Below are 14,181 nucleotides of genomic sequence, written 5' to 3'. Positions count from 1 at the left end.
TAGATGGATCCAGAGCCTGGTTGTCTACTTTCCCTGCCCCGTATATATCGAGCAATGCAAGCTTGGTCTCTATTTCATTACGGACTCAGACCTGGCGTTGAGGTCTTTGTGGCTTTTATAACACACAAAAAGAAAAAGAGAGAATCATACAGGATAGGCACAAATAGAGTGTGCATTACTTTCTTTTTTTTGTGTGCCTGTTTATTTTTAACTGGATTGAGAACTGATGGATCTAATCCAACTAATATTTTTTTTTATGCGACTCCTAAAAAATTGAGCACAAGATGCACTTGAAGACATTGCAGGAGGGGACAAGTTATAAAAGCTGGGACCGATTGCTCCTTCACCCTTAATGTGCAATGGAAAGTTGGACATCCATGTGAAAGCAATCGCCTAAATACTTGAGAAGCAGAGCAGAAGGGGTGGATTATTAGTTGGCTCCGGGCGTTACGGGTGAAAAAAAGATTGGGCTAATAATTGAAGAAAGACTGCGCTGCACCAGTAGATGCTGAGCCACGCGTGCGCTGCCTTCTAGACGCTAATGTGAGCCAACTGTTGCCATCATCAAGATCATCGCTTTAAGGTCGACTCCAAGCTTCAGATGTCAGTAATGATGAAGGAAAAGATGTTGCTGACATCGATGCAGAGCTTGCATCGAGTGTGGTGTCAACATCCGCATCAATGATGACAACATAAGCGTCGGACAAGCAGCCGGCTACGGTGGATATGGGGCTTGGAGAAGTCTTAGTGGAGGTAGGGGATATGCGCAATCGGATGAGCTCCCCGATTTCAATAATGATGGAGGTTGGTGGAGACTAGGAGAACAGTGATGAGCATGACACTAGCTCGGCAGGGTAGGAAGTCTAGTTTTGCCCCCTGGTTGGCGACAGTGAGGATCCGAACGCCAAGAGTAATAAATGAGATGCCAAGGATTAGAAAGACAACTGAATCAACCCTTGAGTCATCGAGGTCGGTATCTTTCTCATCACAGCCGGGCTCCCTCCTAACCGTCTGAGTTCACCTAGTTCACTATCAGACTTGAAGAGATGGTAGAAACCGACGATCGCTCCCAAAAGATCGGGTGGTTGAGGATGGCAGTGACCCGAGTGCGGCGACGACTCATGTCGGGCTTGGGTCTAGGTCAAACTTCGACCCACTTAGAAAGCTGAAAGCTGGTTGACTCGGCTGGGGAGGAGAATCGGGCCGGACCACGAGAGAATTCAAGCCGCCTAGGAGCCCAGCCACAGACGGGGCTAATGCGGGCTAGCATGCGGGGGAAGCAGGCTGGTTGAGCATCCAGGAAGAAACTAGCCCGACTAGAGGCTCTGTTGCGGCCTAGAGGGACAAGCCCGCGAGGAATTTTGGGCTGGTCCTTGTTGACGAGCGGGAGTCGAGCCCGAGCTCGCCTCATTCCTTGACCTCAACAGAGAGGGAGGGCCCAACGGCAGGACGGATGGCCACAACATCCAGTAGCCCTCAACTGAAGAGGGTTGGGGAAGCTTCTTTGATGTCGGTGGTGGGTGCCCCTAAGCCAATCCCTCCCATGGACTGTTGGGCTAAGGCTCTGTTGCCAGTGGTGCTAGCACCCTGTCCAACGGCTGCCACAAAGCTGGTCGGCGGCGGCGGTGGCGGTGGCGGGGGGGGGGGTGTGGGGAGGGAGGGCGATGGGTGAGGCGGTGGCCAACGGGGGGCGGCGGGATAATCACTTGTTCGCCGAACCTAGGGAGCATGATGCGGCGGTAAGGAGGGTGAAGGGCGCTTTGGGCTTGGGAGAGAGGGCTGAGGGCTCTAATAGTGGGCTGGCCCAGCTACGAGAATAGGAATAGTGACCCATTGTGAGGAGGAGCTAGGTCCACCAATGCCTCATGTGGAGGAATGAAGATCTTGGTCTGGAATTGCGGGGAGGCCGGCAAGCCCTCCTTCATCTCTTCATTTAGAAGACTAATTCAGGTGCATGACCTGAATATCTACTTTCTTTGTGAGACATCTATTTGGAGGTAGCCTCTTATGGATCCAGCAGCGTTTTCTGTGACTTGGGATTCTTATGCCATTGAATCCTAGGGCTTAGCAGGGGGTATTATTGTACTATGGAAGTGGGGTGTGGCTTCAGTGGATATCTTCCACAAATGCCTCCAACAAGTTGTAATGGTGATTTTTGAGCCTAATGGATCTCTTTGGATCTTGTCGGGTGTGTATGCTAGCACTTACTATAGATCGAGATGACTAATCTTATTGGTCAGGGGATCCCAACCTTAGTTCCTGGTGCCTTCAATTGTATGCAGGGCCCTTGGAGAAGAGAGGAGGCAAGATCTACTCTGACAAACTTAATAGAAGGAAGTTTCGAGAATTCATTGGAGCCAATGGGTTGGTAAATCTTGGCTTCTCCGAGCCAAGATTTACCTGGTGCAACAACCAGATAGATAGTACTAGAGTATGGGGGAAGATTAATAGGGCCTTAGCCATGATGAACTGATCCAACGCTTTTCCGTCTATCAGGTTCGTCACCTCCCTATATTGCTTTAGATCATTGCCCAATGTTGATTGGCAGTGTCACCAGTACCAATCACCACAACCTTTTTTGCTTCAAAAAGCTGTGGCTATCTTACTCGTAGTCATGGGTTATTGTCTAGGGATCTTGGAGGGTCCCAGTGCGCGGGTATGCCATGCGCAGGGTAACCTGCAAGTTGGAGCTTGCTAAGCAGAGGTTGTGGCGATAGAACCAAGAGATTATGGTTGATATATTTAGGTGTCTGGATGAGGTGGAAGTGTCCATTGCTACTCTTCAAGAGAGGGAGGATAGCAATGAGGGTGTGTGGTTGATGAGCTAACCAAACTTCGGAAAACCTGGCATTGCAACATTATCTTCTACGTCAGCAGGAGGTCTTCTAGTGGTAGAAGTCCCGAATTCAGTAGATCAGGAAGAAGGATAGAAACACCAGATTCTTCCATCAACCTACCATCGTCAAGAGATAGAGGAATTTGGTTCGATCCTTGAGAGATGATACTCGGAGGACAGTGGAGGAGGAAGGCGAGATTAGATGGGTGATGTTCGATTTCTTCAGATCTAGATGGCCCGAGAGTCGAGATCGGGATGTTGCCTTTGATTTTTCTCTCCCAGATGTAGGGGTTGGGACAGAGGAGAATGATGGCCTCATTGAGCCTGTCTCGGAGATCGAGGTTCGGAGGAACTTCTGGGCCATGTTGGAGGATAAAGACCCAGGGCCAAACGGTTCTTCTCCATTTTTCTTCAGGAGATACTGGAGCATTATTTGAAGAGAGGTGGTGGAGGCGGCCCAGCTTTTCTTCAATACAACTTCTTTGTCGGATGCTTAGAAGAAGACCGACATCACCCTGATCCTAAAGAATTAGGATGCATTAGAGCCTAGTCACTTCAAACTGATCAGCCTGTACACCACTCTCTACAAGGAATCACGGTTGGCAAGATGAAGCCGCTATTGCCTAGACTTATTAGCCCGGAGTAGGAAGCTTTTTTTTTTTTGTTTTGGGGGGGGGGGGGGTCGGAGCATTACGATTAATATTCTAATCGCCAAGGAAATGATGTTTGATCTGCAACGTGCCCTCTGTGGACGAAGCCTCATGATGATGAAACTCGACATAGAGAGAGCCTACGACCGAGTCTGCTGGGACTTTCTTTGATATGCCCTTGAGAGCTTTGGATTCTATGACATGTGGATTAGCTGGATTTTGGGCTGTATGCGAGCTCCGTCCTCCATTCTGATCAACGGAACGCCGATACCTTTCTTTCGCTCCTCAATCGGGTTGCAGCAAGATTGTTCCCTATTTTCTTACCTGTTCATCATTTGTACAGACATGTTATCCCAAGCCTTGCAGGAGACTTGTCGGGGTCAGACTTTAGATGCCTATATGCTTAGCCCGGGGGCCTAGCCAATCTTCCACTTGCTTTCTGCAGATGATTGCCTTTTGCTAGCACGAGCTCCAGCGAGGAATGCGGTGGCCCTTAGGCAGATTTTGAATGATTACTGCGTGGCTTCAAGTCAGAAGGTGAATCTATCCAAATCAACTATTTATTTCAACTCAAAGACCAAATTGAGGGTGAAGCAAGCTATTAGGGAGTTCTTGGGAATGAGGGAGCAGGAGGGACCGTGGAGCTACCTGGGTGTTTCTATTATTGGAAGGAGACTACGGACGATTGAGTGTCATAGTATGATGCAGCGTGTCCAGGAGTGGCTGGAGGGTTGGAGATCCTCTTTCCTATCCATGATGGATAGGCCGAACCTTGTGAGATCGGTGCTGAGCTCCATGCTGGTCTACCTCATGTCGAACACCATCCTTTTGAGCTCTGTGCTACTAAGAATCGAGTAGATATTTCATAGCTTCTTGTGGGGCTCATATGATGGTGGGCATGGTGTGCATCTAGTCATCTGGAGAGTGGTCCCAACCAGTACAAGACGAAGGGTTCAACTCTAGTCTCTGATGAGAGAAGAGAGGCACTGGTTGTCAAGCATGCTGCGAGGTTGGTTCTGGAGCTTGAGAGTCTTTGGAGCTTGGTGATGAGGGCTAGATATGGCCCATGGGGTGCTGATGGGGAGATCAGGAGTGGACGGAAGAGCTCCTTCATGTGGAGGGAGATCTATGAGCATGCTCTAAAAGTCTTGGCCAATTCCAGATGGCTCATTAGGGACGGGTGGAGTGTGGACATTTTGGGTGACCCTTGGATGGATGCCCTCCTGTTGAGGCTGTCGCTTACCATGATTAATGTTGAGGCCATGGAAGAATTGCATGTCTGCAATCTTTTCTGCCTCAATGGGAGAGGGTGGGACTCTAGCCGGATCGGCCATTTTTTTGGTGAGCACTTGGCATAAAGGGTGCAGTCAGTGGCGGTTCCGAGGTGTGATGCTCCGAATGTGAGGTTTTGGAGCTTATCTTGTAGCCCGAGGGTCCGAGAAAGGGATCTCTATGGCCTCTTCAAGAGTGAGTAGGTTTAGAGGTGGGAGTGTGCCTGGGTATGGGGGTTTGGTCTTTACCCGAGAGTTGCTCTATTCTTTTGGAAGGTGACTTGGGGACAACTTCTGACTAGAGTGATCATGAGCAAGTGAGGGTTGAACCTTCCACCAACCTACCTAGGGTGTGGGGTGGAGGAGTTCGTGGACTATGTACTTTTTCACTGTGATTAGGCAGTGTGGTTGTGGAGACTCTCTGACATTCATTAGGAGATACTCCATGACATGACCTCGGCTTATGCCTTTCTCCAGTTAGTCAGGAGGTGGTCGGGTATTCCTCATTCCCAGCTTAGGGCACTTGTGACTATGTATGTTGCCTATCATATTTAGATGGCCAGGAATTTCTGGATATTCAAAGAGAGCATTCCACTACCGAGGTTTATTTTGGAGAGGGCGCACATGCATGCTATGAAGATCATCCAAATAGGTCCGTTTGGAGAGCCTATAATAGCTCGAGGTACCTGAAACTCTACCTTTACTCTTTTAGCATCTTAGACAGTATTTATCACTTGGGAGCCCCCATCTCTAAGCTTTCTTAAGGTCAACTTCAATAGAGGTGTATTGAACGGCGGCAGGAAGGGTGGAGCGGGCTTTATGATCAAAAGCCCGGACTCTAAAGTGGTAGCGGTTGAAGGAAGCCCGATCTTCGACATCTCGATCTGTGAGCTGAGAGCAGTCCGACGTGTTTTGAGGGCCAATGCCATCCTGTTAGAAGGTGACTCGACCACAGTGGTTGAGTGGATCCGAGGGCGACCCATGGAGGTTGGGTGCCACCATCCCCTGCTTTAGGATATGTGGGATATGGCTAGTGGAGGTATCACTGTCGGGGCGAGGCATGTTTACAGGGTGGCGAATGGAGCTACAAGCTAGGTGACTTCCTTTGTGGTGGATCACTCGGATGGAGTCCTGTGGACTGGTGAGGCAGAGTTGCCTCGTGCTTTCTGAGATTTTTTTTTTCTTATTTTTTTGGATGTATTCATATCAAAGTCATATGAGTAGTTCGTTGTATCAAAAAAAGTCTTGGTACTCGCACTTGGTGGGGAGGATCTGGCTGCCAATCCGGCTGATGGCCAGAAGTCATTAGAGAAGTATAGAGATGGTGATTTATTTTGCCTGAGTGCCAAACTAAAATATAGGTTGAATTAGGCAATAGAAATTTAGAAGCATTAAAGATATGTATGGATATTTCTATATGGTTGGGCTAAAAATTCTATAGAAATTAATCACATATCTAGCTTGTATTTTCTAAGAGCCTATCTAAACTCGATCCTAGCTTTTGGGCTGTAGGACGAAAAAAGATCTTCATAGAGCTTTTTTTTCCTCCCACAAGATTTATATTGAGCGATGTTTAGTTGATACAGGATCATGCTTAAATGGACAATTCAATCTATGGATTTTATAGAATTTTCAGTCTAATCCTATCAAAATATCCAAATAGACCTTAAAAGAGTGAAAACCATGTGAGTTTTTTTTTTTTTTTGGCATAAGCGGGGCTAAGCCCAAAAGAAAGTTATCCTCGTTGAAATCCTACTCCACTAGAGTGTCAGTGTAGTATGCAGAGAGGTTGGAGAATAGAGTCCTTGGCATTCTCCACATACCTTTGCAAGGCTTGAGAGGCAATCCAATCAGACACTTGATTTCCCTCGCAAGGTTGTGCCATGCTTTGAAGTAGACCATAGCTCTCTTCCATTGCACTATAGTCCTTTAACAATGGATTGCCTACATATTGAGGGGAGGAAAGGGCATTAATCCAAGCAATAACAATGGTAGAGCCTCTCTCCCGCATCCAGTCCTATTTGTCTCAGTACTCTAATTGTGTGAACCAGAAAGATCTAGTTGACTTCTTTGAGGGCTACCTCTTCCAGATTCTCAAGGGTGACAGACAAAAGAGGTCCAAACAAGGAGCTCTGACTCGAAGGATCATATAGCACCCACCAACTCTGCAGAGGAGATAGTGCAGGGGTTTAGCCCCATTTCGACAGCCTTCAATAGGCGGCCTTGGTAATCCCTTATAAGATACCTGCTGCAGCAATGTCACCATAAATAGACCCGTCAAAATTAAGCTTCAGAACACCAAAGGGCGGGGAAAGCTAGTGAACTAAAATCATTGATGTGTGTGATGAAGGATAAATTTGAAGACCACCCTATAACCTTGATTGTATTAGGGGCTAACTGAAGAAGCATTAACAGACAAGGCCCAAAGCATAATAATATTATAACAATTTAGGACCTCACCCAAAATTGCTAACATAATAATACACAAGATCTACCTGGCGAATAACCAATGTTGAACTAAATACACGCCCGCACGGATCCTCATATACTTGCCTATTTAAGTCCTGACGTCCTCGTCAGGCAAAGAGTTCAAATCTATTCAAACTTAATCACAAACACCATGATCGGCCTATGGTCAGTCCTAATGAATTCTTGTTGCAGTGTCTCCTAGTCCACATATGTTATGAACCGGTTCCGCTCTAATACCATTTATAACAATTCACGATCTCACCTAAAATTACTAGCTGAAAGATATTATTTGGGTTCTTTGATCCTATATGAATACCTAAGATTTATCCAATGAATGATTGATGTGAGACTAAATACATGTCCTCACGGTCCTCACAAATACTCTTGCCCATAGCTGCCAACATTGGATAGCAAAAATATATTGAACTCTCATTTGTGCTAACATTGTCTACATGATCGTGGCAAAGGTAGCAAAATATACTATCAACGTCAAGTATTCCCTGCTCGTAGAGGAGCTGCTTACATGAAAAGTCATACAGTCTTTTGACGAAATCCATTGGGTGGAGTTCGAATAATAAGATTGCAAGGGAACACTAATTTGGTGGACCTACTTGAATTTTTTCCCTTAAATAATCGAAGGTGCAAGTGCAGCATCAATAAAGTTAGGAGGGTTAAGACTTAAGAGATAATATTCTCTTTTCATAATTCTTTCTTCATTATATAAAAGAAAAAATATCAGCATAAACTTAAATGTTGGACTTCCCCATGACCTATTTTTTTTTAAATATTTTTGGTAAAATGATGATTTTACACAACCCTAATATACACAACCATTAACATTAACATTGGAGTATAAAAGATCTGTAGCTAAGAAGACAAAGATACAAGAGCACCGATCTTTTATAATTCATAATTTACTATACTATTTATTTTTTTATAAATATAAATGTTTTGAAATGATACAAATTTAGAAATCCTTCTCCTTGCATTCATCAAAATGGAAACGAGGCATCACCGAAATGTGCCATCTTGGGACCTATTACTAAATTCTCATTTGAGGTATAAAATTTGGCATAAGTCCCCACTTCGATGGCAATTATATTTTAGTTCCTCGACCTTCATTAAATAATAACGAGATTGTTTATTTTAAGACCTACCTACAGAACTCGATGGCTCTTCTTCCGATCCTCCTCCTCTTTCCTCCACCTCCGGCGGCTCTCCTCTCGCCGGAGGCCATGGGAGCTCCCTCCGCCACCTCCTTCGATCGTTTTTCTCTCTATATATATCTGTTTATTCCGTCGATGGTCCAAATCTTTTCGCCAGCAGCCCCAACCAACGAGCACCGACCTCTATCGGAGATCTAGTCTCTCAGCATTTCCAAACTACCATGGCCTCCTTTCTTATGCCTTCTTTTGATTTCACCAAGTTTGGATTTCGTTCCCGTGAGTCATCCATGGTTCCTTTTATTTTGTATTTTTCAAATGGTGGAAACTACTTTGTCACCCTTTTTTAATCCAAAATTTCTATATCCTGAGTCAGAAATTAGGATTGATACCTCGTGGGTTGATGCCTACTTCGATGTAATTGGGAGGTTGGACTCACTTCTTCCCCAAATTTCAGAGGTAATTTTTAACATAGGAAAACAAAATATTTCGATTCCATTATTTTTTAAAATATCTCTATATCATGGGTACTTCTTATCGGTAATAAATTGATTTTTTCCCTCTCTTTTATTTGACCTACCGGTTTCAAGATATAATACTTTCTTTCTGCTATTAAATGTTGCATTTCCTGCTTTTGTTCCTAGGGCTCATCCTATTCTGGTAATTATCCTATGCTAGAGTAGGTTAAATTTGGTAAAAAGCATTCTTTTGACATGATTATCTTTGGTAAGCAAACCAATGGAGAAAAGAAAAAAAACTCTTAGGGACATGCAGATGTGTTTCATTAAAGTATCTGCTAAGGCCTAAGGCATACTATGCACTATGAGGTCAGGGAAACTATGTTTGTGAAAAACACACGTTCGAGCTTGTCTTTAATTCGGCTAAGCGATTGATTCTTTTTTCGAAACTTTTGATACCTTGACTTACATTTTCTATATGATGCTTCAATCTTTAGTAGTTTGCTCTTGCTAGCATCATTATAATTGCCTAGATTGTGTACATAAGGTGAAAGCCAATTGATGATGACAATATCCGAGAGATCTTAACCTTGTATTTTTACCACTGCATACACATATTCTGATAATATTCAAATACAAATCACCTTCCGTTATTTCCTCTGTTAACATCCAAAAATAATAATTGAACCTAATTCTGCATCTAGTCTCTTTACATTCCTCCTTCTATAATCGCTGCAAAGATAGATGAGTGACCTATGCATGCATCAACTAACATAATGATGTTTATCATGCAGTGTATTTGTTTACGCCAGGGCTAGCAAACTTGAAAACAGTCATTATGCATTGTTGGAGGATTGATGTTTTCTGTGGGTGGCATTATTTACTTTGATTGCTGCCAACCTGCCTGAAATAAAATGGGTTTGAGTAAGGGGTTTCTGCAGTCAGGTCAGGAATGGGTTACATGAGATCTACGTCATTATAAATGGCTCAAGTTCAAGTTTGGCCCTTGGATCCAGCAGGTCATTATCGTTGCGTATGCCCTTAAAACCGATCCTAGGCTTCTATTATAGCGGTGATAGTGTGATGAGCCTGGGGCTAGTCGAGGCTTGGTTCAGGTGATTTGAAAGGCCACACAATTCATGTTTGAGAGAAAGAAGAACAAAGTGGAAAAGATATTGTGTTTAGGATTTATCCTGTTTACTTCTCTGCATTAATATTTTTGGTGGTTTGGGTACAGATTCATACAAAATTAATGGGCCAAGTATGGATTTATTCTTTTCAACCAATAATAAATAGTTTAGGCATTGGCCAAAGGTCTTTTATCCTGAACCGACCAACCTTTTGCCACTTATACTTTCCCTTGTGATTCTCGAAACATCTTTTGGTTATATAGGTACATCTGTATGTAACTACACAAGAAAACATCACACATGTCCACACATCATTAAATCATTTTCTAATTTTGGTCATTCTGTTAGCAGAAATTTAATTCAAAATGTTTAAAGGGGGCGAACTTTCCAAAGCTAGGGCGGATTTTCCTATGCAGTCGATAGGTTATAAATTAGAAAGCAAAGGAGAGGCGAGTAACAAGAACCAAGTTACGTGACAGATTTGCTTACAAGAGTTATTTGTTTATCTAGAATGATGCTTAGGGAGGCAAATATGAAGGACGCAATCTTTTTTTCTGTTATCAAGAGGGAGATGGTTGCAATACCATCGCCAATGATTCCCAAGCCTTTCATTGAGAATCAGAGTTCGATCCTATCTACCTTCCAAAAGGTACAGGCTTTTCCCTCAAATAATTAATAATCTGTGTTTCATTTCTTAAAAAGAAAAGCTGGGGCTTTGCTTGCACCACTATTCAACTATTTTATTACTCTTTGTTTGATTTGCAAGTATTTTCTTTCAAAAGATATCGGGAGCAATCAAACATGGTAAACCTGGTGTCATGATTAAGGTTCAAATGCAGTTGACTATTGCAAATTTTGCTTTCAACATATTTTATTAACATTGTGTTTGGAATTTGGATCACACGAATTTGGTTAAAGGACGGTTAGTTTTGAGCTGCTAGGTTGGTAAACATCAATATTTTTTACTAGATGTCTTGCTCTTTGGAAATGTTTGATCATGCCTACAAGCAACTGAGCAAGAGTCACCTAGATAAGATCTCTCTTTATTAAATATATCATGGTAGTGGTGATTGCAGTTCTGCTCTTCAACTAGGGTTTTACAGTCTCAAATTTTTAAAAATGAACCCAGTTCATACTTTCAGCTTAGTGTCTCTGTCTCTAGAAGATATCTAAAGCTGAAAACTGACTTAATAGGCATATGCTTCTTGTTGTTATAGCAATCAGCTCTCTTTATGTTAAAGTGCAATCATTGGCTGCTCAATGGACAGGATGAAGATAAGAAACAATAGTATCATCTTGTACAGCTAGTAGATAGAAGACTGACATTTGTAAGCAAATCCATCCTTCAATTTGCTTTACAAGTGTTAAAAGATATGATGATACCATTGCATGCTGGACAGAATTAATTGCAACTATTAGATGAACAAAGGGGTACCAGCAAGAGCATATGACTGGGGTTGTTGTGGGATGTTCCCTTATTGGTGTATGTTGGCAGCAAGGATTTATGTGTCACTGGCATAGGCACCCATTTGCACCCCTTGCACCCCAATTAGGTGGCTGCCAACTTTGACAGTGCAATGACACCACAATCACCACCATTGCTATGCAATTTTGTGATGGGAGAGAAAAATCTTTTGCTTGATTAAAAAGAAACAAGAAATCCTTTCATCTATTTAATTTGAGGATACAATCCTCATGTATGCTGCGTGGAGCTACGGGGAATTTCCCTCTTAAATGCGAGATTGAAGAAGAAAGAGAGAATCCTTTTCTTTATATAGAAAGAGATGTCTTCTCATGATAGATCAGAAGTATGGAGAAAGTGGGGACCGCAAGGGATGTGTATAGCACATGAGGCATTTGAGATTTACCATGAAGGGGGGTTCAGCTGGGGCTCCAATGGAACAGGGATCAGGTGCTGTTTTGCCCATAGACAATCGTATGATAAGAATATTTCTTTGGATTCAAAGCTATCAATTGCTCCACTAGGCTCTATACTGCTTGGTCAACATGAAACTTGCCCTCAAATATCATAATTGGTAGTTTGACCTAAAATGAAATTATGTCTCCCAAACATGTCCAGGGTTCTGGTGGACTTCCCTATCAAAATAATCAAAGATCAAAACTTTGATTACTTTGATGGGAAATTTCATCGGAATCCTAGACTAACCGAAAATAGTCTCCCATCTCTTCGATATCTCTAAATCTTTCACCTTTCCAGAACTTATATTTGGGGGGGGGGGGGGCGGGCAACTGTTAACAATGAAATCCTCTCTTGTTGTCCTTGGTTAGGAGCTTAAGGAAAAAGGATCTGATGTTGTTTGAGGTAATTATATGTGTGTAAACTTTTCAGAATGAGTATCAGTATCCTCTAGAGAGGTCTTTGTGGAAAAAAGTTGCTCTCCATTAATTCTTTTCGTAGTGCAAAGCATTTTCCACGGGAAATCAAATTTTTATATTGTCATAAACTATGTTATGTTTTAGTTTATGTTATTTGACATTTATGATTTCTTGATAAGGGGAGCGAAATGGTGTAACAAAAACATAGTACCATCTGCAGATAATGCTTACTTGACATGCTTAATGATTTTTCAGAAAATTTTCCATTTATATTATTCTTTCCTTAGATGTGCAAGTGTGTGTATATGCATACAAACACTGCTTTTCTACATTGTTTATAACTTGTCCTCTGAATACAGGTGCTCTACCTGTTTCGGAAGTTTTTAGATCATTCTGGTATTGAGCATTTTGATTCTGAACACAGGAGCTGCATGATATTCTGATAGAGGACCATTGCAGGGAGAATAGGAAAGGAAGAGGAAGAAGAAAAGAGGAGGAAGAAAAAGAGAAGAGGAGGAAGGAGGAGAAGAAAAGGAGGCTAGATTTTATTCAATTCTTTAATGTCCTAATTTATGAGAAGGGTGGCCTTTATATAGGCCTTACATCAGGTCAATCAATTGACGACATACCAAACTTGGACCCTTACATCAACTCAATCAATTTACTAAGTCAATTGATTGATTATATACCAAAATTGATCCAATCATTTGATCCAATTATATGACTTAACAGCTAACCTAATTGACTTGTCTAATAACAAACAACTGACTAAATTGACTCGATCAAACAAAAGCAAAATGTAGAAAATAAAAATGATGTAGACTAGACTGGACCAAATCCGGGACCCGACTCAATCTGGTGGCTCAAGATCATCTCCCAGCCATAATCATGTCAATCCTTGGTGCGAACGCAAGCGAGTGGCTTTGATGGCGCGATCGTCTGAACGAACGGCTCTGATGTCTTCATCATATTCTTCATACAGCAAATGAACTACCTAAAGCTCCTTGGGAGTTTCCAGAGTCTATGGTATTGGTAAAGATGTTTCAGTGTTTTATATTGTGATACATGTGATTCTGAATATCATACATGCTCTTTGAACCTGCCACTTTCTCGGATAACGGAAGGGAACTGATACTGTCCATGTGTTCAGAGTCAATCTAAAATGAAGGATCTGGGAAGAGCACTGGTACTGTCACCATATGTTTGGAGCCAACCTATAATGAAAGATTCCTGAAGGGAACTGCTTGGTCCACTATGTGTTCAGAATCAATCTAAAATGCAAAGCATACTCAGTTTATCAAATGCCATTGGAGGAGACATCCGGGTGAGGAAGCTGTTGCTTTCTGGGAGGCTCTGAATCATTTTGCAATCACAATAGAAGAAAGAGAAATATTAGCCATCATGCATTTTGAACCAATGTAAAATGCGAGCTTCATGCGGGCATATTCAGTTTGTCAAATGCCATCGAAAACTTGGAGAGGAAGCTTTTTTTTCTTCACGAGCTCTGAATTAGTTAGAACTCTGGTGCCTGAATTAGTTAAAACTCACAAAAGCAAGAAAATCACCTTTTCTCATACAGAATCAATCATGACTATTTTATGACTTCCTCGATCCAATCTGTAACTATCAACTCATTTAGGACTCCAAAATCGTCCAATAAGGACTTAAATCCTAATATCATCCGATTAGTTGCAATGACACTAAAATTAAAAGTCAGCATGCTTGAATTACCATGCAGCAGAATGCTTTCCCTGGATCAAACAATCAAAGAGGTCTTTCCGTGAATAAATTTTCAATACCTCAACTCAACTCTCTGTTGTACAGATAAGATATCATTTCCAGAAAGATCAAAAAGTCATTTTGTTAA

At 42.5% G+C, this 14,181-nt stretch overlaps 1 protein-coding gene across 4 annotated transcripts; it reads left to right on the top strand.

Annotated features, from left to right (window-relative positions):
* Positions 1-8,348: 8,348 nt before the first annotated feature.
* LOC103699165 lies at positions 8,349-13,868 on the top strand. 4 transcript variants are annotated; one of them, XR_003384067.2, is made up of 4 exons: positions 8,349-8,668; positions 8,766-8,848; positions 9,642-10,626; positions 12,739-13,559. XR_003384067.2 is itself a non-coding variant. In XM_026801837.2 (3 exons), the coding sequence occupies exons 1-3, from the start codon at positions 8,614-8,616 to the stop codon at positions 13,036-13,038; spliced, it is 438 nt and encodes a 145-aa protein (XP_026657638.2). In that variant the 5' UTR covers positions 8,365-8,613; the 3' UTR covers positions 13,039-13,716. The 4 variants fall into 4 exon arrangements, 1 of the variants encoding a protein (XP_026657638.2); XR_003384073.2 differs by lacking the exon at positions 9,642-10,626 and having other exon boundaries at positions 8,363-8,668; positions 12,739-13,340; positions 13,465-13,868; XR_003384072.2 differs by lacking the exon at positions 9,642-10,626 and having other exon boundaries at positions 8,363-8,668; positions 12,739-13,346; positions 13,465-13,797.
* Positions 13,869-14,181: the final 313 nt, after the last annotated feature.

Source organism: Phoenix dactylifera, unplaced genomic scaffold (assembly GCF_009389715.1).
Source record: "Phoenix dactylifera cultivar Barhee BC4 unplaced genomic scaffold, palm_55x_up_171113_PBpolish2nd_filt_p 000529F, whole genome shotgun sequence".
Taxonomy (NCBI): Eukaryota; Viridiplantae; Streptophyta; class Magnoliopsida; order Arecales; family Arecaceae; genus Phoenix; species Phoenix dactylifera.
Note: the sequence above shows the minus strand (reverse complement) of the source record. Positions and strands in the feature narration are given on the sequence as shown.

Excerpts from the sequence above, each read along its gene's own strand:
- LOC103699165 (XM_026801837.2), top strand. The coding sequence starts at position 8,614 with ATGGCCTCCTTTCTTATGCCTTCTTTTGATTTCACCAAGTTTGGATTT. Across the intron at positions 8,669-8,765 it reads CAAGTTTGGATTTCGTTCCC|AAATTAGGATTGATACCTCG; the intron begins GTGAGTCATCCA and ends ATCCTGAGTCAG. Across the intron at positions 8,849-12,738 it reads TTCTTCCCCAAATTTCAGAG|GAGCTGCATGATATTCTGAT; the intron begins GTAATTTTTAAC and ends TTCTGAACACAG.